Source organism: Gasterosteus aculeatus, chromosome 14 (genome assembly GCF_964276395.1).
Source record: "Gasterosteus aculeatus chromosome 14, fGasAcu3.hap1.1, whole genome shotgun sequence".
Classification (NCBI taxonomy): Eukaryota; Metazoa; Chordata; class Actinopteri; order Perciformes; family Gasterosteidae; genus Gasterosteus; species Gasterosteus aculeatus.
In genome coordinates, this window is record NC_135702.1 from 11749314 (window position 1) to 11773693 (window position 24380).

Consider the following 24380-nt stretch of genomic DNA (forward strand, 5'->3'; position numbering starts at 1 on the left):
ACAAAAACAACAAAAGAACAAAAATGTATTTGAAAAGTGGTTTTATAAACTTTCTATATAAAAAAAACAATCCATTTCATGACATTAGAACAAAGCTGTCTTTCATCAGTCTGCACACTGCAGGTTTATAAAGTGCAATTTATTGGCACACACGCAAGGAACATTAACTCAAAACTTTGTCTACATTCATTAGTATTTGACTCTGCATGGGTGACTCTTATGCATTACTTGCCTGTCATCAGTCAAGACACAAGATTGCAGAGGAACACATTTACGGGTGTTCCAGTGTGAGCAATTGTTTTTACATTTGCTTACAAGAAGAATAGAAATGTCTTCCCTCCTTTATGTACAACTGGAGGCCGCTCGGTAAAATAAAAGATCAGCCATCTTCATTCTGGACAAGCCTCGATACTGAAAACGTTGACGTTCTCCCCAGCACACCGCCTGGCGCCCACCTCACATTCGGTCATCGCTATGGCAACGCTGTCAACACCAGATCTCACGCACAGCCGGGCGGAGTCGTTAGGGCACTCGGTTTTGTTCTGACAAACGCACTTCGATTCTAGAATTGAAAAAGAATTGTTATATCTACCGAGAAGACTTGGCCTGGAAATTACTCAACTTTAAATTTGCATTGAAAAATCTACATTTTGAGTTCAGGGTTTTTTTGAAGGCCAAATTAAGTTTCTGGTCACTGTTCTAAAACATTCTGGCAAAAATGTACGATAATGGTCAAAACAGAAAAAACAGAAACCTGATAAAGAATAGGAATATCCTTTAAAAAGGGTCGTGGGGGACTTACCCTGACAGATCGTTCCTGGTGTGCACTGCGCGCACGACGCCGACGTCTCCTCTGGCCAAACACAATCGCTGTCATTGGCCAACTCGAAGCTCCTCCCATTACACCGCAGAGCTCCAAGCTGACAAACGCTGAGCAAGCGGGTTCGGCTTGAGCCGAGTCTGGCGCACAACTTCAGAGAAACCCTGGAAGAAGAAAATAGATGAAGCAACGCGTTAACGTTGTCTTGTGTTTCCATGCAAGCCATTTCCCTGTGAACGAATGATGAAAAAGGACACTCACGGGCACTGAGAGGGCATTTTACACACACACTCAGTTTTTCCTACATCCTCCCACGGCTTACACTGCAGGCCAGATGGTGGAGAAGGAGCCGAGGGAGCTGAGGACAAGAATATAAAGATATACATAGTGTATAGGTATAGTTCAATAAGCCTGTTGTGTTGTTCCTGAACGCTAAAAACAGTGAGCTGGAAGACTTCAACTGTACCGGCTTTACAATGAGCGCTGCTCGGTGAAGGAGACCACTGCAGACTGGAACTGCACATGATCTCCGACACGTCAGCATCCAGAACTGACCCCACCGGACAGGAGAGCGACACTCGGTCTCCAATCTGATAAGCCGCTTGCGTGGGCGTGGCTATAACTTGGCCGTTGAGTGGGGGAATCCCACACGTGGAACCTGCGAGGGGAAGACGGGTAATTTAAGTAGAGGATTTGATGGACAACATGACATTGGGATTCCTTGACCGTGGTAGGGTTTTTTTTCTCTACAATCTGCATCCACATCTGGATTTAGGCCACAACTGGCAGTTGATTCTATTTAAATCTGGTAGTGTAAGTAAGCTCCGGAAAAAGACAACAGCCGTGGATGAAAGTCTTACTTTTACAAACCAAGAATCCTCTCCTCCAATTCTGGTTTTCAGTGCAACGAGCCCTCGCGTCTCCACTGAGGTAATAGTGTGGTATGCAGGAGTACTCCACTATGTTTCCAACCAGGTAAACGTCTCTGGGATTCTGAGAAATAAATGGAACAAAAGCTATGGTCAAATAAACGCAATAAATCACCTCCTTGAATATTTGCCAGATGTTTACTGCCGTTTTTTTGAACCCAAAGTACGCAGCCAAAGGTTTACACGAGCGGAACCGCAGCATCAATCAAGCAAACTAACCTGAATGAATCCGTTCCTGAGGTTTGGAGGCGCTCCACACGTCTTTGGTGAAATTACAGAGAGGTTGAAGCACTGAGGCTCCATCGTCCTGCACACAAACATTTTACAGAGAGAAAACTGAAATGCTGCTGCAAGCCACTGCTTAAAAAGCATTACGTTGTAACTGTGTCATGAGGAAGCGGTCATTATCAATTGATCACTTTCAAATCTGTATCTAGACCAGATTCCTTCCATGAAATAATTGTTTTAGTTCAAATTTGGCTTGGAATTCCGTCCTAATATTGCATGACAGGGTTTGCGTGTGCATGTCCTTACTGCAAGAACTGGATGTCTCCATCCTCGCAGGGCTTCTGCTCCAGCTGCAGTCCGGAGCAGTGTTGGCCACCTCTGCTGGGTGCGGGGTTGTTGCAGCTTCTGGTCCTTGACCTTTGACCCTGAGAGCAGGATCCCCAGAGGGACCAGCAGCTCCAGCTGCCATGGATTACCCCTGAGAGAGAGAGAGGGAGGGAAAGAGAGAGACTCACTTTGATGAATCTCTGACTGGCAGGCCAGCAGGTTACATTATTACAACGTTTATTGTTCAATAGGGCACAAAATTAATGTCTTCTTGTTTTTACTCTCCGAGTCTGCAATCCGTTCACCTGGTTGTTCTCCGAACGCGGTTCCCCTCTCGCAGGCCTGTCCCGAGGTTCCCGGACGGCAGATGCAGCGACACTCGGAGCCCGTCAGAAGAGGCCGGCCGTTGTTCTGGCAGGGCCGGCAGTGACAGGGATGCTCCTCCGTCAGGTACGTCTCTGTGGCTCTTTTCAGGTGGAGCCTCTTCAACCCTGCACACTGCACCTCCTTCACCAGCTCATACAGAGGACGCAGCTGGAAAGCCAGTGTCCATGTTAGTTATGTGAACGTATTGAATAGGATGAATGACCAAGAATACTTTATTTTCATATAAAATATCTCAAGTAAATCAGTTGGGGATGATAATAAAAAGAATATACATATATTAAATATAATTGTATTTGGTCATCATCAACATTGGAATAATTGATAAGGCTAATTAGAGTTCAATCCAAGGCTAGTAGATCTTATTAGTAACACATGTTTTCCAGTATCAGTCGAAAAAGTAAAAGCCATAAGTGAAAAAAATATTTTTACTTAATTTAATCAAACTAACTGAGGAAAAACTGGAGAAAGCAGTCTTTCCACTTGACCTGGACGATGGAGGTAATCACAAGAAAAGATTGAAAAGGGAAAAACAAACTCAATATCTTTAGAAATCAGATAACGTTTTTATATTAAGTAGGCTAAAACTAAGATCCAACCAGCTGTGAACCAGCTGTCATACCTTCTGGTCAATGACTTCAGGGAAGTCTTTGACAGACGACGCCCAGTTTTCGTAGATCTCTCCGTTACGTTCTGGGTTCTCCAGATCCAGAAGACTTAGAGCGGCTATAAAGGTTGTATCTCCTCCAATCACGTTGACCTTTATGGGCATCTTGTTCACTTTTTGTCCTGCGGGCAAATGACATTAGAGCTTAGACTAGTTGGCGTTCTATTTAACTTTAAATTCATGTAATTTACTGGAACCAAAATTGGCTCAAGCGTAAAAAAACGAATTTCTCTGACACTCTGGAGACTAACGTGTGGTTCAATGTTCTTAATTAGAATGCCATCCCTCACCGTGGCTGGATGACAAAGCTTTAGTTAGTTTTTCACAGACGGTCGTCACTTTCTTCCAGAATAAACGGCGTTTCACCTTTCGCCAGCACCTCTGGTAATCTATATTTGTTGTTTCTTTGAACAAATAAGGCAGGAGAAAGACATTTCAAACCACTTCTCAAAAAATATGAACTTTATTTCACAGATGATTTAAATCTTTCAAAAGCAACATCCTTATTATTGTTAGCAAAGCACTTACGGGTCGATTCGAGAGCCTGGCGGTCGAGCTCCAAAAAGGCCTGGTATTCTCCTCCCAGTGAGCCCTCGGAGAGGTAGTGTGTGCCGTACGTCTCCAACAGCTGGCGGTAGGCGGAGTAGTCGTACGTGTACGGTAGCGAGGACAGGGCCTTCCAAAAGCCTTCGGCCAGAGGGAGATCCTGAGGGGCCGTGTTTTGGAACTGGGCCAGCTCCACTTTATTCTTCAGGACTATGAGTCTGTAAGCCTGGACGACACATGGATAAAGACGGTGGCGTCATTCTCTGGAACCTTTAACGCAATCGGCGAACGAGCCCCAAGGACGGCAATCTCAACATTAGTCCCGTTGTCCAGCGTGAAATCGTAGATCGGCGATTTTGTGAAGCACACGGGGTTACATCACCACCTTATTGTCAGTGAGCTCTTTGTGGAAGTTCCGTCGGTCGTGTCCCACCATGGCGTTGGCCTGGATGTGCTGCATGTAGGACCAGGAGCTCTCGTACGATTCGTCGCTCTCCTCATTGTTTGCGGTCACCTGCAAAGGTGACATTGGTTTCGTTGGAGCAGCTTATGCGAGAGAAGCTCTTAATTACTTTTTCTAATCCCTCGTTAGCAGCGTGGCTCTAGATCTGCCGTTCGGTCGGTCCGTCCGTGCCGCCAGTACCCTTCAGGTTTAGGAAGGTGTTATAAGTCAAGCCTCGGCCCCTCACCTTATTTGTTCGACCCACCTGGAAGCTGTACCCTAGGATGCTCTGTGGCAGTCTGTAGTGGGCTTTATGGCTACCGCTGAACACCTTCCTGCACTGCCCTCCGAAGCTGAGGGTGTTGATCACACCTGCCTTCAGTTTGCCTGTCAACACATTGTACCTGTAAAAGAAAAAAAAAGAAAGACACAACAAATCCATTTGAGAGGCGATGTGTTTTTTTCAGCCGCAAAACACGACGTCAGGGTGTGATTTACAGAAAGAACTAGGTTGAGTAGAGCTGCTCACCCTCTGCCGGTGACGTCAGAGCTCGGTGGTGTTTTGTCGAGGTCACATGTGTACTTGCTGCCATCTTGATCACAGCTTCTCTCGTCCAGGCCGTCCTCACAGTCCTGGTCTCCGTTACACACCAGAGACCGGCTGATACACTGACCTGTGGGTGATTCATTTGATTTGATCTATAACCTATTTTCTTAATACATAAAGTGTAAATAAAATATGACTGAATGGCATGTTTCAATATATGTTACGACATACCAGATGTGCAGCGGAATCTGTCTCCACAGCTCGTCGCCAGGGGACATCCTTTGTGTGGGACGCATGGCTGTATTCGCTCGGCTTCCCCTGAACACGGCCGACCCCCAAACTGGGCGTACGCCTCCACATGCCGAGTCTGCACCTAAAGATGGAGGCAACCATCAAAAGGAAATTCATCGAAGGCATGAACTAATTAGCAGTGACTATGCGCATGCATGACGACGTGTGGCGAGAAGAAGCGCTTTGCGTATCGGTCCCGTTAGCGTTCATAGCGTGTCGCTGAGCGGCTCGGCAGCTACAGTCCATCCACTAGCCCCTGAGACAACCTGCGTTTACACGCGGACACGTGGTACTCTGATTCACGACCGACTTAATGGATGTAGCTAAGAGGGTCAATGGCGTGAGCATCAGACACCATTAGCAATGAATCACACATGTGTGCTCTTTATTCAACACATTGGGGAGGACAACAAGCCTGTTTGCACTGTTTTAGTGTTGTTAACTCATAAATGTGTGTTAGAATGATGCAGATACGTTTAGGCGTGAGGGCTTGCATATTTAGGGTTCCCTTTGGATCACACAGACAGGTCATTAATTCAAGTCTACACAGTTTTATAGTAGAGTACTGTATGTGTGCGCTCTGAAATACCTTCGTGCTGGAGCAGCCGTCACACTCCGACCATTCTCCATAAGCTCCCCATCTGCAGTTCACAGGCTGCTGGCAGCTGAAAGGACATTAATATTCATGAAAAGATAAATATTTATTCTCTAAAGAATCAACTGAAATGTACAAATATTTGTTGACACGTCGGTACATTATTATCCAAGCAATGAAGATGTAAAGACATCTGGTGTGATTAATGTGTGTGAACTTACCAAACTGGAGACCAAAAGATTACCAACAATGTCAAAGAGGACAACGCTGCAGCCCAATCCAACTGTACACACACACACAAAAAGTGTGTCCTGAGGAGTCCTAATAATTTAGAATCAATATTTGTGATTCATTACAAAACTGGTGGTGTTCTGTTCTGTGACCTTTTCAGTTGTGGAAAAAAAACTGTTTACTTTAGCCTTTGCACTCAATCTCATTAAAAAAAAGAAATCCAACAATCACATAAACCGTCCTCTTGAAACCACCTCCACAACATTTAATTATCCAATTATTAAAATCAATGCTATTAAAAGAAGGCCCCGGAAACATTCATTTTTACAGTTGTTTCAATCTGAACGTCACATGTGCAGGGTGAAGTTGTCCGTACCTTCATGATGTGCTCCAGCCCTCTCGTCTGGCCCAGCGCTGGAACACGACGGGTTATATAATCAGCAGGGAGAGGAGACTCCAGACCCAAAGGTCAGGAATTCCCCACGTCAAGAAATCCTGATTAACCAAATCCGAACTACCACATGTGTTCTGCCTGTGTTGCACCCGATGAGTCATGGACAGAAACCCAGTGTTCTTTCCCACAGCATCATTCCCAGAACAGATGATTTGTTCTCCATTCTACACTTCACTCCCAGTAACAGTTTAGCGGTCTATTCGTCGTGGTGCAGCGGGTGTCTGGGAACCGCAAAGTTGGAGGTTTGAGTCCCGGCTGCCCCATGTCTCAAGTCGATGTGTCCCTGAGCAAGACACCTAACCCCTGATTGCTCCCCGGGCAAAAATGTAAAAGCCACGGGTTTAAAGTGTAATGTAAGTCGCTTTGGATAAAAGCGTCAGCTAAATGACCTGTAATGTAATAATGTAATATTCTGTGCTGAAGGGTGGAGGATGAAATCCATTTTTTTTTTGTTTACCAAAACAACATCGTCATTGGAGTGTGACAGGACTAGTTGCATCACAATTGTTTATCCTGGATAAGAACGTTGGAGGCAGCATGACTTCGGGCAAAAGGTCAAAAAAGCCCAAAGTGGCAATATTAATCCACATCTTTATTTGTAATAAAAACGTCCTACTTATTACTTAGGGATGATTGATCTAAATGTTCTCTACTCTAAGCATTAAAATAGAGACACAAAACTATCCTATGTCAGTATATTAAAGAGCAGAGAATTCATTTTTGCCCTTTTCTGTGTGTTGTAATGTGAGCATGTCTTTGCTTTGGGAGTCCTTAAATCGATGTGAGCGTGCACCCCCCCCCCCACCTCCCCAACGCCCCCCATTTGCCCTGTCAGCACTATTGCCGTTGTTTGCAATGTTAGCGCCGTTAACTGCAAGCCACAGGCCCCACTGCCCAATTACGAGCCGCCAAAGGCTAAACGACACTGAATTCACAACAGCCGTATATTTGTAAAATAAGTTAATACAACTTAATTCCATAGATAAAGCAAACAATTACTAATTACTTTGTCTTCTCAAATCTCTTGCCTTTAAAATACGAGTCGTTATTTACTGTGTGATACTTTTTGTTATCACAAGTTGTTTTGTTATCAAATACTTCTACAGCATCTCCACAGGAGAGGCTGCCATCTTGTGGTGTCTCCTTGTCTCCTGTAGCACTTAGGACACATGACATGGAGTGATCGCCTGTTTTCAATACACAGGAAGAAGAAGTCCTCTTTTTCCTGTCTTGCAAAATTCAAAAACCTGAATGGGCGGCTGTGGTTGGGAATGTTGGTGTGAGGCTTTTGAAAAATTATTATTCCAATCGCACAAGATCCAGCGTGCCTCTACCTCTCATTATGCTGATTGGAATGATTTATTTTCAACCTTTTCGATTTATAGACTTTAATATGAAACCAAAATTACCAAAATTATCTTCTGCCTCTAAACTAAAAATAAATCTGGTTTTAATTAACAACAAAACAAAACCATATTTAAACATATACAATTTACTGATCTTTAATTTTGATCACCTGCAGCCTTTTCTAAAATCCTATAACTCAAAGAAAAGAATGCAAAGAATTCCTAGAATTACAACTGCAAGCTTATTGTTTGGGTTTTCTGTCCGGCGACTTGACTGGAGTGGTCACCTTTCTGAGAAATACTGCTCTGAATCAATAGCTTGAATACAAGTTTTATTTTTGGCACACTAACAACTCGCACTTAATGACATAGGTGTATCTAACATAATTTGCGGTGTAGAATAGGTGGTGCTACTTAATAATTCCCATCTCTGGGTCTGACTTCCAAGTTACACTTAAGTACAGTATTTTAGGTATTTGTACTCTACGTGAACATTTCCAGTATGTTTCTATATTTTCCATTTTGGAAGCCAACCTTTTTACTTCTTTACCTTTATTTATGTGATACAATTAGTTGCTTTGCAAATTAAGAATAATACAAACTGTAAATCCACTAGTAATCAATGATGTAAATTACCTTCACCTTTAACAGCTGCAAAAATAAATTGTATGCACTGACTTGCATCCCAATGAGACGTAATGCAGAGGCCCTTATGGATCATGAGTACTTTTAGCCGACTCTTAAATTTAAAAGGTCTCTATACACGTTATTGCGGTTAGCTGCAAGGAAATCAAACTTTGTTTGGCAAGTGTGTGTAAGATGTTATGCGGCTACTTAAGAACCTTTTTTAAGTAACACCTTGGATGCAGTACTTTTTATTGTTACATTTTCTACATTGTGGTACTTTTGGTAATACTAATGTTGTCAAGTCTCCTTATGGAGGATTTCCCACAGAGGAATCAACTGTTCTTCTCACATGCTGACTAACTAACAGTGTTTCCTTTCAAATTGTCCTGAGAATTTGAATGAACTATTAGACCATTTCACCGGTTGGCTGTAATCCGTCACTAAACAGGCTGAAGGAAGCAGAGGTCACTAAACGGAAACAAACGGCCCTCAGTCATGCGAGTTATTTCTGACATAAATCCCTTCAGATTTAGGCAACAAACCTACTTGTTAGGGTTTATGAAAACATGTTGCATAACGATCCATACATTTTAACTCAAATATATATATATATGTATATTTTAAACACAGCAACTGACCTTAAATATCTTTCTTTTCGGATGAAGTTGACTCGACGCTTTTTCTAATGCGATTCGCGCACATCAACAGCGCGTGTTTCCCTGCGGTTTTCCTGCGTGTCCGGACTCCACCGGCAGATGTCGCCCTTCTCTCCACCCCCGCCAGCCCCGCGGGGAGTGGGGGGGGGGAGGTGGAGGTGGAGGGTGGGGTTGTGGTCTGTCCGGGCTGCAAGGGAGGCTTCTCCACCACACAGTTACCACACTGCACATAGAGCTCGGGGTGGGGGGGACACACAACATCCTCGGTGCGGGTTATTGTTTTAGCAGGATTGTTAGAGTCGTTTCGTGCGCGAGGGTTTTTGCTGGTACTTTTCTACCGAGGGAGCCTGCGGGGACGAGGACGGGAGCCGGGAGGGGTCCGCTTAAGGTGCCGCCGCGGTGAGTTGGTCCCCGTGTGTGTCCAGCACGGTCCCGTGTGTGTGTGTGTGTGTGTGTTTACGTGGAGTGACACATTACTCTACTACACTAGTGTGTTGACAGGCGCGCGCAGCTCGTGCTTGTCGATGTATGGTGTCGTGTCATGAATCTCGCGGGGGGGGGGGGGGGGGGGGGGGTTGGGAAGGGTCCCGGGGGTCCCGGTGGTTAAATCACGTCGTTCTGGTGCAGTTAAAAAAAATACTTTAATTAGTTAAATCGTGCCAACATCAAATGGGAACTATTAATGTGTAATTACCACCTCATAAATTGCAGTGATTCAACACCCAAATATTTCGATTACAGATGAGGAATAATTGTATTTTGTGTAAATTATTTGCGTAACAACTTTACAAGGCGAGAATATGTCTGTGTTGTGTTTACTGGTTCTGTTGTAAACACGTATCCAAAAACAGCAATATGTCAAACTGACAACAGATATACACAAATCGACAGTAATGGTGCACATTCACCCTCGCTGCCAAAAGAAACGTGCACAGAATTCTGCAACAAATGTCTTGGTAACTGAAATATAAATTCTGAATTTGGTCTTTCTGGTTCATTTTTTCCGCTGGGTTTCCGTGAAAACAAACCTTTGTCACGACAGTTATATGTTGGATTTGCTTGAACAAGCTCATGACAGTTTGTATGGGATTCGTTTTTTTTCCAAGGCTGTTAATGCAAGTAAAATTGTCCCAAAATGTCAGTAGAGTACATTTACACTAGTTACGATGTTACGACCTTGAACATGTTTGTGTTGATCCAAGCAGCGTCTGGAGTTCTGAGGGTAGTTGAGTCTGTTGATGTGTCTAATCAGCGTGAGAAACCCCAGATGTCTGCGCTCAATGCTGGTGAGCAGAGCTTACAAACAAACAATATACTCTCATTGCAGCTTTCAGTCAATGTTGGTGAAAATGAACATTGTCATTCTTCCTCTTGGCACAAGCATTAGAGACGTTTTTATCACAACCCAACAGTGAAAGATTACCTAACAGTGATTATTTCATTCATGCTGAACTTAAGACGACGTAGAAGAGATTCATTCAATATATATATACACAAACACGGAAAAATGTTTTGGTAAGTAGCCTCCACATTCAGCTGTTGTGAAATCCATAGCAATCCAATTATGAAAAACTGAATCAAGAAATTCACAGTTGAGAACAGATCAGTCTGGCTGTGTTTCATAAAGTATGATATTATCAATAATAAGAGACTATGCATGTCCCCCCATTTGCACGGCAACATTGAGCTCTTAAGTAAGAGCAAATACACTAAAACAAACAAGGCGGTAGAGCCCCTCAAGGTTTAAGCACACGAGTTGCGTCAATAGGTACGGGGAGATTAGACTGAGCATGATGAAAACGTTGTACAATTTATTGTATGTAAAGTCGAGGCCCCCCTCATGTGACGAATCGCTTTTGCAAAGAGAAAACGCGGCTGCAAATAGCAAAGTCTCCTAAAATAAGACAAAAACATTGAACTCATGACATTTACTCGGCATTATGACAACAGCTCCGTAATTCACACGCTGAGAAATTTAAAAGTAGCCAAATGTTTAAGAGAGTAATTACGCAAGTGTGATATGTGAATGTCTCTCCAAAAATCAGCTAGCGGAGGTGGATGGATGAACGCGTTTTGTTGGCGGAAAACACAGCGATGTTGGCTAGAAATGGATTTAACGTCTAGACAAGACAAAACATTTTTTTCTTTTCCCCCAGAAGTATAAACTGTGTGAATGCCAGAGCGATAATGTGAATAAACACCCTGATCCTCCCCATCGTCCAATCAGTGCGCTTTATTATTCACCTATTGGATTCTCTTTTCAATGATGTAGAAGATGCAAAACATTGGTGAGGTCCAATTTTGCAGAGAAAATAAACTGATTTTAAATAAATTCTATTTCCTGGAAGTGTAAGCACCAAACGAGGCAGAAGCAACCAAAATCAAAGTAATTGAATTGAAGCTGCTGAAAGGAATCGAGAGCAATGGATGGAGTTGTAAAGTACACGTAATAAAAAGAGCTGGAAGTGTCAGCGTTAAGGATTCTGAAAGGAGCTGCAGACGTCACTTCAAGTGTAGCAACACAGAGCAGATATAGTTTCGTTACGTGAAATCCATTTGATTAAAATCTGAACTAAGACCATTTTAAAAAGCAACTCAAGATGCAACTTGAGCGTGTTTACGAGGAGTAAAGCGGCATCTCTGGTATCTGTCCTAATAGCATTCCAAGTATTCAGCACAATAACTGCAACGTGGGAACAGAGATCCCGCGGCCGGACGTCCTGACACGGAACGGCCCGACTGCCTTTTCTCTTGGATGGAAGTTAAGGAGTGTTTACTGGTGCCAGTGGGCCGGGCCTTCATGGGCTCGGTGGCTGAGTGGGTGAGTGGGTGGACTGCTGCACGGAGAAACTAAGCCCACACGTTTCCTCCACAGCTCCACGCCATGGCTGCAGCTCTCCCCACGCTCCTCTTCTGCCTGCACGTCTTCACGCTCTCAGCAACGGAATCTGCCTCCCAGCAAGGTATGTTCTTTAATGAGTACCCACATGTCATGGAGTCTCGAGACGCGTTTAAAATCATCTTCGGTGTATTCAAAAAAAATCATATTGTGTGATACTTGGTTTTGGAATCAGAAAATTGCACAACACCAGATGGAACTCATTTTTCAGACACGCCCTGTTTTTTTTTTTAACGGGCCACAGGACAACATGAGCCCTGTGCGAGTGTTGGACATGTGTTGTTGCATTGCTGCTACGTGGTCCGTGCCGATTTGGCATTCAAATGAAACGCGTTACACAACAGCGAAGCCCTCCGACACAGAGCTGCATTTCTAGGGAAGTTGCTTCCCAGGAATTCTAGAGAGCAGAGTGCTCTTGTGCTGAACAACGGGAAGCTGTTCAGTGCGTCCGGACTCTACAAAACAACCGCTCGCTGGCGGTGGAAAGGCCGCGTGTGTTTGCACACATGGTTTGCATTTTATCCACGGATATAAACTCAGTGTCACTGGCCCCCCGAGGTTAAAGTGGGACACGCTCGGTCTTGTTGCAAAATAAATGCCCGTATAGTGTCTAGGTGTGGACGCGCCCCTCCTCCTCCCCCCCCCCCTGTTCTCCTGCTTCTTAGTTTGATTTATTAAAAAGGCATGAAATTCAAAATCAATGTGTTCCGTTTCCTCCCTGTAGAATTACAAGCGAGTAAGGGCGCTTTTATTAGGGCGGTGGCTGGATTTTATGATCAGCTGAAATCTTTACATTTTAATGTACAACTATTATCTTGTCCAGAAGGGCCGTTAGGTCGGTAAAAGGTTCTGTAATTGCGGTTGAAAGCTTTGTGGAGGAAGGAAATGGCTTGTTGTAAATAGAGGATGAGCTCAGTGATTGATGTTCACACACATTACTCTCTGCAGGCGTCAGATGTTGTTAGATGCCAAAATAAGAAGAAAAGAAAAAAAAAAAAAGCACACTAAATGCAACATGTTGTGTTCTACATATAATACATGCGATCAGCGGGAGGCATGAGTGAGTCACGTAGAGGAAATGAATACTAGCTGAGGTTTCCCTCATCCTTGGAAGCTGCCTTCGTGGAAACGCCTGTGAGCTCAACAAAACAGATTGAGCAAGGATGTTGTTTTCTTTCCCCCTAAAATAGACGCCGTCGGCACTTTAAGGGCAACCATGCTGATGTGAGCACGTTCACGTCTCACGCTTGTGGCTGTTTGTCCTGTCATGAGAAGATCAAGAAAATTACATTATACTTGCTTGGAAAGTGTGTGTGTGTGTGTGTGTGTGTGTGTGTGTGACCTGTAAGTGCTCCGCTTCTCCTGCACACACACGTTTACTTACTCCAGAAGTGAACTGTGTTTGACAGCCGGCGAGCAAACACAGCAGCGCTCACTTTGACAAGCACAACAATAAAAAGGGTTTGCAAGTCGATGGGGTAGCCTGTGATAAGACGTCAGCGCACACCCCCCCCTACTCAGTGGGGTTGGACACATTCCGTTCCAATAGCAAAACCACGATTTAAAAATACCAACTAGTAAATGTCCTGCAGCGGGAAGCTGTGAACTCGTCAACTTCCCTCATACAGAGATTGTCACGGGTTCAAGGCTGGGTGAGGACTCGACGGCGGAGACGGACATTGGAGATTTGAGTTGGGGAAAAAAAGAAGGTGGTTGTTTACTTCTCACCAAAAAACAATGAACTAAAGAACTCAAAGCGACCTCAACCGGGAGCGAGCAAAGATTCACAAAAGGTCGTTACAGAGACGCACAAGGGGAGGACCAATGACAACCTGACAAGTGGCGGGGGGAACACAGGGGGGGTGTATATATGAGGGGGTGATGAGGCAATTGGAGGCAGCTGGGTGGACGGGGCAGTAGGAGGAGTGCAATCAGGAGGAACACACACACACACGCACACACACACACAGAGGCTAACGAGACGTTACAAATATACCGTCCTCAAGAATACACGTTGTGTCCTCGCATCGGTTCAAAGGCTTCATGTATTAACTATCGTATGTCTTTTAAAACATTGTATATGTGTTAGAAATGAATTGCTACAACCATGTGAAAAGACTAAACGATACAGTTACTACAATGAACATATTTAACCTTTTTTAGAGCCTTCATTGGACACAGCACGCGTTCCACAGCAGAGATTACCGCTTATTTTTTTCTCACAACTTTGGACCTTAATCGAATGTACTTCCACAGTGCTGTGGCAAAATGTTAATAAACCAATGTGACACATTTTCACGAACACTCGCGCAGAGCTCACTAACCACCCACGTGTATTACGATGAAAGGCACGCAATGACTGATCCGCATAGCTGGGTGTCCAATTCACTTTTTTCTTAATCCTGAGCCAAGCCGAGTTCCGAGGAGGAGTCGGGGATCTGATAAACAGTTTATTTTTACCCCGTGTCTCCCTGTCCCCGAAGCACCCTAATCGGGCCAGAGGTATTCATGACCTCCCCCGAGTGCCTCTCAGCCCGTGTGTGGTTCCTCTCCGACATCTTAATGCGGTCGGCTGACTGCAGCTGCTGAGTTATTGATCTTAAAGCCTCCCGGTAAACAATCAGCAGCGTTTCTTTATTAGCACGCTCCCTTAGCGCTTTGTTTAAACGGCCCGTTAGGCCACATTAAACCCAGATAGTTCCTCACCAACCCGTAGAGGCCGGACTGTGACAAAGTGGTCCGGTCTGATTGTAGTCTGTAGTCTTTACCTTAAACATATGTCTATGCAAAGTTTATTCTGACTAGGTAAAGACACTGAGGATAAATAATGATTACAAATATAGTTAAAAAATGGATCGATCCATAGACATGATTGTAAACTCATAATCGGACCCTTCTAAAATGAGGTGGTTTAAATGGCTTTAAGTCAGCTGACATACTATGTAGTAGCAACAATATTTTATGATTATATCAACCCAGCTTGATGAATATGTTTTTCCTCATTTTTAGCAATATAGCTTTCACCTACAGCACAGTTAAAAATTAAAAATCAAGTCAATTTGTCATTTTTTTGAATGCCCTTTGTCAGTTTGAATCCACTACAAACAAGCGGCACACAGCTACGCTCTGCTGCAAGAGAACAGGGGCCACTCGGGGTTGAGTTTATTTTGAGTTGAGTACTTCATGTGCAAGAGAGTTTCTGAGTACAGAGAAGGCAAATAGCTCCGTCCATGAGAGCCGTGGCAATGAACTCTGCGGCGCGACAATGACAGCGTCACCATCGTAGCAATCATTTGCAAAAAGAAAAAGAAAAGAGACGATTTCTACAGCATCAAAAAGAATTAGATGTGATGAATACAAGAGCATGTTTGTCCATCCCTCTCACTTCCTCTCCCTCTGTTTCCTACAGTCCTCCCCCAGATACACCCACGCATCACTGGTTGCGTCTCCGCCAACACGGAGACCTTCCGCTGCAGATGGAACGTCGGCCATTCACAGAGCTTCTCCCAGCCGGGAGATCTGCGCTTATTCTACATTACCATAAAGTAAGAGAGAACGTAATGTTTTCCCTTAGTTCACAGAGTTCAGGACCTTTTGAACTGACACGTAGTGACAGAAAACATCAAATGTGTGCCTTTTCTTCGCTGTTCAAGCAAATCAAGATAACATTTCAAACAATATTTAAACGAAAAATGAAGCAAATTCACGCAAAGGAGCGGCGTCTTGAGTGTATTTCTTTGCTAAATGAGGACGTTTCCTATCCCCTTCTTCCTCTGGTCCATGCCGTATTGTAAAAGGTGTTTTGTCCCCCTTGCAGACCTCCTGCTAATTTTCCTGGAGTGGAAGTGTGGAGTGAGTGTCCTCACTACAGCACCGACAGGCCCAACGAGTGTTTTTTCAATCAGGACCACACATCCATCTGGAATACTTACAGTGTGCAGCTCCGCTCGAGGGATCAAGCCACCCTCTACGATGAGAACCTTTTCCACGTTGAGGACATCGGTGAGTTTGCTGCCTAAGTGTGCGCCGCTCAGGATCTAGAGACATTTGAATTAGAGAAAGAAAAATGTATAATAAAAAAAAATGTTCTTCTGCTAGTTTCCACTCAAAGGTAGACAGGTGGGCTATTTTTGGCACCCTGGTAAAGTACCAATGCTCTTCCCTAACTTCCAGATGAGAAAAAAATATGTAAATTTTTGTTATTTTCTCAAATAAATGCATCTACTCTTGTACAAGAAGGAAATGGGACAATGAGTGTGAGCCAGGTCTTATGACCTAACATGAGTGTTGTTGTGTCTGAAAGGAAACCAATCCCTACAGCCAGCTGCTAAATACTGGTGGAAAGCCTGAGATTCCCTGACTCAAACTATCAGGCTTCTATGTATCGTAAAATGAATATGTATGTGTGAATTCACTCTGAAGTTTAAACTAAAGAGTCTTGTTCAACTGCTGACTGCTGAATGATTTTCTGTCTGTCTTGCAGTGCAACCGGATCCTCCCACCGGCTTGAACTGGACCCTGCTGAACGTGAGCTTGACGGGCACGCACTATGACATCATGCTGAGCTGGAAACCGCCCGAGTCAGCAGACGTGGGGATGGGATGGATGACGCTGCACTACAACGTCCAGTATCGCAACGTGGAGTCTGACCTGTGGGAACAGGTGGGTGTTTTATTTTATGTTTTTAGCTGATGCACATAAATGCATAAGTTAAGAAGTTTCATCATTTCAATATACAGTAATTTATGAAAAATCAGCAGCACTGCTTCTCGCCTTTGAACCTTATTTTCATCACCACAGACCGACCTTGGGAAAGAGACACATCGGTCTCTTTATGCGCTTCGGACTGGCGTCAATAACGAGGTTCGGGTCCGATGCAAAATGTCCGGTGGGAAAGAGTTCGGAGAGTTCAGCGACTCTGTGTTTGTGCACGTTCCATTTAAAGGTAAACACACACGCTGTAAACTGCAGGCTTGAAAAGAGCTTTTTTTTTAAAAGAGTTTTTGATTTATTCACTCCAGAAAATGCAGCTGGTTTGCCCTTGTCACCATGAAAAATAAATGATGTTCCCATGAAATTACTTTTACTTTTATTAACCGTGTTTCTTATTCTTTAACCTAAAAAAAAACACCATATACCAAAGTAAATGTACATTTGTGTGCATCTTTATTCCCAGTGTCAAGATTCCCAGTGGTGGCCTTGCTCGTCTTTGGTGCCTTGTGTTTAGTGACCATCCTGATGTTAGTTATTATATCGAAGCAGGAAAGGTAAGTAGTTTTAAATCCTCTGTGTTTCTGTGGAGGACTGGAAGCTTTATGGCAGCGTGGATGGATGAGAGCGCAGTAGGCTGCTCAGTGCCCCAGCGTCTGTGGAAAAGGGTTACATTCCATACGTCAGCTCCGCGATGTTTAAGAATTTTTAAATTAAAGGATGTTGTGTTTTCTGTTTGCCTTAGGTTCATGGCTATTCTTTTGCCTCCTGTTCCTGGACCTAAAATTAGAGGAATCGACTCTGACCTACTCAAGGTATTCATCTAGATGTTATTATGCTCGACCATGTTATAACTGTACACTTTGTATGAAGTTGGTTTGTCATATATATTTATATATGTATGTGTATGTACATATATTCTGTAAATCTATATGTAGATCTATTAATCCACTACTCATTTCCACTCGTACTCCACAGGAAGGATAGTGTACCATGTTGGGATAAGTCTCAATTATACAGGTTCATTGTGTTGGGGTAGCGACGGAAACTCAAAAAGGTTTTTCGTATTTATTTCCTTTCATCGGTTTGTTTCTCTCTTTTTGGAAAGTGGGAAAAGAATCCTGTTTTTTCGGGTGAACTTAACCTTTATAAAAAGGAAAACTAGAACTCCATTGTACAAGATAGCAGCTGGGGACATGCTACATTGCTGGAATGACGTTGGAAACATAAGCAGTCAAAAGGATTGGACAGATTTCTACACAGCAGGAGTTTGTTCAGACAACCATAAACGTTTCATTTGTAAAGTGAGCTTGTCCAAGTTCACTCCGCACACGGACAAGTATCAAAATTGGACCCGGAAGTAGATCTTTGTTTCCAACCTGTGGGCTTGTTCTAAACCTTCAGTCTGCTTGGGTTTCTTGACCTGTCCTTTAATTTACCAGTTCTAAGCAAATCAACTGTAGGGAACAATGTTACCTCACTGACAGAAAACCTAACAAACAAAGACATAATAAACAGTAATTATACTTATTAAACGGGTATTGTTATTCTAACAGAAAGGGAAGCTGAAGGAGTTGAAATCCATCCTGGGTGGCCCTCCCTTCCTGAGGCCGGAGCTGTACAACCACGACCCCTGGGTGGAGTTCATCGATCTCGACATTGAAGAGCACAGCGACCGACTGACGGACCTGGACACGGACTGTCTGGTGGAGCGCTCCCTGTCCTCCAACTGGTCTCCTCTCTCCATTGGCTTCAGAGACGACGACTCGGGCCGGGCCAGCTGCTGCGACCCAGATCTTCCCAGCGACCCGGAACCGTCTCCTTTCGTTCCTCTCATTCCAAATCAAACCAACGGAAAGGAACCGACCACCTGTGAGCTAAGCTCCGAGGTCCACGGCGCCGCCCCCGGGGAGCCTCGTCTGGTGGCACCGTGCAGAGAGCGGCTGTACACCCAGGTGAGTGATGTGAGGTCATCTGGCAAGGTGTTACTGTCCCCTGAAGAACAGACTGAGACGGGACGAGACACTGGCAAAGACATCGTAGTGGGGAAAGAGAAGAAAGTTCTTCCGCTCCTGGTGGTGAATCCAGATCAGGGAGGTTACACGTCAGAGCTCATCGCGGGAAAAATGAGCCCCACGTTTTCCTCAGGAGGCGTGAGTGAGACCCGCCAGACTGGAGAAGTCTTGGTTTCGTCAGAGCCTCCGTCGCGTCACCAGGAATCAGACCCCACCGCGTCCCCTCTTCCCCCTGCTCCAGTCTACACCGTTGTAGATGGAGTTGGCATGCAGAACAGCCTCTTACTGACACCAAACTCAGTACCTGCCCCGCAACCGGCAGTTACAAAAATCATGCCAACACCAGACGGCTACCTGACCCCCGACCTTATGGGAAGCGTGGCACCATAGACCACCTGGGCAAAGTCGAGACTATTCCATCAAAGGTACTGATGAGCTCGGGAACAGGCTTTGAGATTGAGTGTTGAATGTCAGTTCCCATAAAATAATAAGGGGCTCTGCTCCTGTCCCGAACCCAGCTCGGTCCTGCCGCTGCTCCAACTGACGTAGCTCTACAGGGTTGGTTAGAAGTTTGAAGCGAGCGAGGAAGAGCACATGTGTTGTCCTGTGGAAAGGGAAAAAGGAAACCCTTTCATTTATTTTGGTTGATGTTTTCGTCCGCTTGACGAACTTCGCAATTTCAATATTCACTCCCCTGTAAGCCCTTTGTTTTGGTCCCTTCAAGCCCTCGGAGGAATAACTGGGTCTGGCTGCTAAAGCCTCCACTGCTTTCACTTGCTTCTTTGCGCATTTTCTGCTCCCAAATTTTTGCGCCATGAGCCAAAAGAGACTAAAAAGGCTTTATTGAGTTGCGCAGCTGCTGTGGTTTTATCTCTACGAGTTCCACTTTTGACATTTCAGTAGTAGTCATTTCATTCATACTGTATATATTTACGGTAATTGTAAATATAGCAGAGTAACATTGATAATTCTTATCACCATAAAGAAATAATTGTGTTTTAATAACATCAGGTCATAACTTATTGATATAATGTGCCTTCTCTTTTTATCTGGTTTTCACAATGTTTTTCCAGAATAGTGCCAAAATACAAAAGTGCTACTTAACCAATTAGAAATCCAGTTTTTTTAATAATAGTACTTCTTGTGGTTTATGAAATATTTTGTCGCTAACACATGAACTTCTGAATAAGTAAAATAAAGCATGACATCAACTTGTTTGAAAGGTAAAAATGAGGTGCATAGAACTTTGATGCAATTTTCAAAACATGATTTTAAAATATTTTTTTAACTGAAATGTTTGCAGACACATTTTGATTTTCTTGTTTCTGTTTTAAATTCAAAGTTGGGGGTACATGGTCATCATTGTTGAAGTGGTACATTTTGACTTTTCAAATATTACAAATAAACTTTCATACCTTTGCCGTTTGTCTTATCAATATCAGATAGTTTTAGTTTGGTTCAGAGTGTCCTAAAGGAATACATGTATGCCTTAAAAAAAATCACAAATATAAGTGATAAAAGGAAATCTAATATGAATTTAAGTAAATGTTAAAGAATCGTTTTAGTGAAAAGAACAACGGATTATAGTGATCAGAAGTCACAGTATAGCACGTCAAGAAATAAAAAAATGTCAGAAGCAATTTGTTAAGGATGTTCAAAACATCATTACAAAGTAAACTCAAACAAATGATCGATAAGTAATGATTTTCATAGTAAGAGTCAACGCGTGTTCTAGGTTTTACGGTAAAAGGGACTATCAAAAGGTACACGGACCTGCACGGACCCGCCAGCCTTAATGCGGAATCACCAAGAAGTAAAAGGCTCCCCCTAATGGGATTGATCCCTCTCATGTAGTGAGCGAGAATTAAATATTCCAGTCACCAGTCCGTCAAGCTCCTGAAGTTTGCGGATGACACCACCCTCATTGGACTGATCTCTGGTGGGAGTCTGACCATCTGGTGTCGTGGTGCAGCCAGAACAACCTGGAGCTCAACGCTCTAAAGACAGTGGAGATGGTTGTGGATTTCCGGCGGAACAGAGCCCCACCCTCCCCCATCACCCTGTGTGACTCCCCCGTCACTATTGTGGATTCCTTCCGTTTCCTGGGCTCCATCATCACCCAGGACCTCAAGTGGGAGCTGAACATCAGCTCCATCACCAAGAAGGCTCAGCAGAGGTTGTTCTTCCTGAGGCAGCTGAAGAAATTCAACCTGCCAAAGACGATGATGATCCACTTCTACACGGCCATCATCGAGTCCATCCTCTGCTCCTCCATCACCGTCTGGTACGCTGCAGCCACAGCCAAGGACAAGGGCAGGCTGCAGCGTGTCATCCGCTCTGCAGAGAGGGTGATCGGCTGCAATCTGCCGTCCCTGCAGGACTTGTTCGCTTCCAGGTCTCTGAAGCGAGCTAAAAAGATCGTGGCCGACCCCTCTTACCCCGGACAAAAACTGTTTGTGCCCCTTCCATCTGGCAGGAGGCTGAGGTCCATCAGGACTAAGACCTCCCGCCACACGAACAGTTTCTTCCCGTCGGCAGTCGGGCTCATCAACAGAGCCCGGTCCCCCACTGACTGACTATAACATTCCACCGGTCACTCCCCTTCATACTGCACATGTCACTTTAACTGTAAATTATCACTTTGTCGTCACTCGTCACTTTGTTACTTGTTCGCTAGTGCACTTTATGCTTAATATTTTTTAACTTTTTTAATATTTTAAATTTTAACTTTAACTTTATTCCCTTGTTTTATACTAACCCATAGCCTTATTCTTATTTTTACTAACCCATTGCATTAGCATTTCATTTTACTTTATTTCATTACTTGTGCACTGCTGTCTTGTTGTCTACTGTTACATTGTCTGTCATGCACCAACCGCTAAGACAAATTCCTTGTATGTTGACATATTTTGGCAATAAATGTTTCCTGATTCCTGATCTGATCAAAGGCCAGATCTTTGCCTTCTAACTGGCGGCACAAATTGGCCTTCTCAGTTTCAATGTAGGCATTGAGTTCGCTCACTTGCCTTTTCAGGCAGTGCACTTCATTGTTGGCTCGATACAGTCGGAGGACGTCCAGGGAATGAAGCGCCAGCTCCAGCTCTCTGGTTGTTTCATGGTGAATACTTGTGTAGTCTTGAAAAAGACTGTTGGTCAGCCCTGAAAAGGGGTGTAGTCTTGAAAAAGACTGTTGGTCAGCCCTGAAAAGGGGTGTAGTCTTGAAAAAGACTGGTGTTTTATCTGTCGCTAAATGACTCGATGTAACCTTTGAAAAAGTGGTGAATCTTCCAAAAAACGACTTAAGTCTGTAAAGGACAAATATCACAGATACTTTCGAGAGAAAATATCCAACTGCACTCTTCTGGAACCATAAACGCAATGATCTAGTGTTCCGAGACACATCAAAGACATTTGCTGATGATGTCACAAATTGCTTTGAAGAACCATTCCGTTGCCATGGAATCGATCGCCCCCGGCAACTTGGCTATGCATTCCCCTGGAAACAGGTATGGCATCCAGTAAATTACAGCCAAACCCATTTTGTGTAATTATATATATATATATATATATATATATATATATATATATATATATATATATATATATATATATCCATTGATGCACGCCAAGGTTTTGTGTTAGTTTCTTATGTGTGAAGTGTGTCTCACAATGGATAAACACAGATGTTATGGATCATCTCCTCTAAATACAGTTTCTGATTCAGATCCATGAACGCAGCTCCCATTATCTAACTTTGATCTTAATGCAGCTACATAACACATCTGACCCTACGAGGATCATTTTACACACTTTTAAAGGGTTCTCTTCATGAATATGAATATCGTATATTGCATTCAATTAGCATATTAATATCTTACCTTGGTAATGACAAAACAGTTTTTCATTGCACTTTTATTGTGTTGCTGTCCTCAACCTACGTTTCCTCTTGGCAGGAACAGACAGCTAGCGTACACTTTCCTTTATGAATAAAGATGAACTACCAGCCTTGATTTTCAAATGTGTAATGCTTTCATCCTCTGTAGTTATTCATGCCGAATCATTGTCAAACTGTAACAGACAAAACAAAGGGTACATAAATACCTCGTAAAACAACGTGGCACCAGGATAACATGACACAGAGAGCTAGCATAGTTTAGCTGCTATTTTCCAGCTGAGAATTCCCGTGACATTTAGAAACATAAATTCAATATACTTTCTAAATTGTCTAAATCAAAATCAACAACACAAAACATGCACTCACAGACGAATAATGTCCGAAGGCTCTTCCAGGAGGAATTCAGCTGCGACCAACAACGGCGGGTTCTCTCCATGAAGTGAAGCGAGCCTCGTGTGGCCGCTCCACTAGGCGGCTGTATTTACTCACGTGTAACTACTGACGTTACTACATTTATGGTGGGCATGTCACACCTTCTGTTTTCTATAATGCCATAAGGTGATTCTTCCACAAGACGGCTCTGCACCACCAGAAACGGGTTCAGCCTTCGAAGGCCTTTGTTAAACTCTTCCCTTTGTTGGTGTTTGTTCTCATTTACAGCTAAAAAAAACCTGTTATTAAAGATGCTTGGCGACGGTTGGGTGAAGCCAATTAAAGGTTTAAAAACTCCAGAGCTGTGCAGGTTACACAGAACGTACTTCTGTAAATGACAGTATGTAATGAGTAAGCAGTATCTAATCACTATTGGGGATGTAATTCCAGTTCTTCAAGTATGTTCAAAGCAGTTGATAAAATCACAGCGTAAATGACAAAATGTAAACGCGGTTGCTGTGGCCGATATGATTACATAACGCAGAGCAGCACACAACTATGAATCATTACCGACACCTGCGGGAAGTATCTAAGGCTTACCTGTTTATAATAATATGTCTTCTTTACATTCACAGTTAAAATGTCCTGCTGCATTTTAGTGAATAAAATGTTAGTCAATGTGAATTTCAAACCAACTCAAACAGTGCCCTCGTGTTTGTTTTTATTGATTTGGAGGGACATCATATTCTCTTTAGTGCTCTACACATGAGACACAGCGTGAAGTCCACTGCTAGGATGAAAAATGCTGTGGTCATTTTCTTAGATAGCATACACCTAAAAACACCTAAAACAGGTGAGCAGAGTGGGGACAAGCGGGGTGCAGGAGGTGGATGAAGAGGGGACAAAGGTGGACCAGCAGGTCAAAAAGAAGGGGACCGAGGTGGGTCAGCAGGTGGAGAAGGAGAGGACAGAGGTGATCCATTCAAACACGAGACAGAGCATCAGCAACCACATTTTCTGAACCCTTTATGTGTCGTATCTCTAAATTATAACTTTGTATAACCAACGGCCAACGCATGAGACGTTGGTTGTGGTTGTACATGCGGCCCAAAAAAACTAAAGGATTGTGGTCAGTATAACAGGCAACACACTGGAGGCAACATAAACTTCAAAAAACTGCAATGCAAACAGCAGCGCCAGAGTCTCCTGTTCTAGAGTAACTAGGGCAACTGTTGAATGTTTTAGAGTAGTAACAAACTGGGTGATGTACTCCATCATGTTCCTGCAACTGTACAGCACCTGCACCCACAGAACTGGCATCCACCTCTAACTTAAATGGTTTTTCAAAATCAGGGGCAGACAGAACCGGAGAAGTGCATAATAGGTCTTTCTAAAAAGA

The 24380-nt window shown here is 43.7% G+C and overlaps 2 protein-coding genes across 4 annotated transcripts; one reads left to right on the forward strand and one right to left on the reverse strand.

Moving 5' to 3' along the window:
* Positions 1–24: 24 nt before the first annotated feature.
* Positions 25–9485, reverse strand: LOC120832026 (complement component C7). 2 transcript variants are annotated; one of them, XM_078088482.1, is made up of 19 exons: positions 9073–9485; positions 6384–6421; positions 5998–6059; positions 5771–5846; positions 5122–5263; positions 4873–5017; positions 4609–4747; positions 4287–4415; positions 3884–4127; positions 3646–3759; positions 3311–3477; positions 2610–2838; positions 2284–2455; positions 1969–2056; positions 1681–1813; positions 1287–1478; positions 1082–1178; positions 803–984; positions 25–562 (listed from the first exon to the last, which is right to left on the reverse strand). In XM_078088482.1, exons 2-19 carry the CDS (start codon positions 6387–6389, stop codon positions 390–392), a joined length of 2490 nt encoding a protein of 829 aa, XP_077944608.1. In that variant the 5' UTR covers positions 6390–6421; positions 9073–9485; the 3' UTR covers positions 25–389. The 2 variants fall into 2 exon arrangements, with proteins under 2 accessions (XP_077944608.1, XP_077944607.1); XM_078088481.1 differs by having other exon boundaries at positions 1082–1478.
* On the forward strand, positions 9247–20133 carry LOC120832027 (growth hormone receptor). Of its 2 annotated transcripts, none has more exons than XM_040198039.2 (9): positions 9247–9489; positions 11750–12053; positions 15399–15534; positions 15807–15991; positions 16473–16651; positions 16790–16934; positions 17166–17256; positions 17445–17514; positions 18256–20133. In XM_040198039.2, the coding sequence occupies exons 2-9, from the start codon at positions 11975–11977 to the stop codon at positions 19102–19104; spliced, it is 1734 nt and encodes a 577-aa protein (XP_040053973.2). In that variant the 5' UTR covers positions 9247–9489; positions 11750–11974; the 3' UTR covers positions 19105–20133. The 2 variants fall into 2 exon arrangements, with proteins under 2 accessions (XP_040053973.2, XP_040053971.2); XM_040198037.2 differs by having other exon boundaries at positions 9276–9489; positions 11966–12053.
* The last annotated feature ends 4247 nt before the right edge of the window (positions 20134–24380 follow it).

Excerpts from the sequence above, each read along its gene's own strand:
- LOC120832026 (XM_078088481.1), bottom strand. Across the intron at positions 5,018-5,121 it reads CAGATTCCGCTGCACATCTG|GTCAGTGTATCAGCCGGTCT; the intron begins GTATGTCGTAAC and ends AATCACCCACAG. Across the intron at positions 3,478-3,645 it reads AGCTTTGTCATCCAGCCACG|GACAAAAAGTGAACAAGATG; the intron begins GTGAGGGATGGC and ends ATTTGCCCGCAG.
- LOC120832027 (XM_040198039.2), top strand. The coding sequence starts at position 11,975 with ATGGCTGCAGCTCTCCCCACGCTCCTCTTCTGCCTGCACGTCTTCACG. Across the intron at positions 16,935-17,165 it reads TGTGCACGTTCCATTTAAAG|TGTCAAGATTCCCAGTGGTG; the intron begins GTAAACACACAC and ends CTTTATTCCCAG. Across the intron at positions 17,257-17,444 it reads ATTATATCGAAGCAGGAAAG|GTTCATGGCTATTCTTTTGC; the intron begins GTAAGTAGTTTT and ends TGTTTGCCTTAG.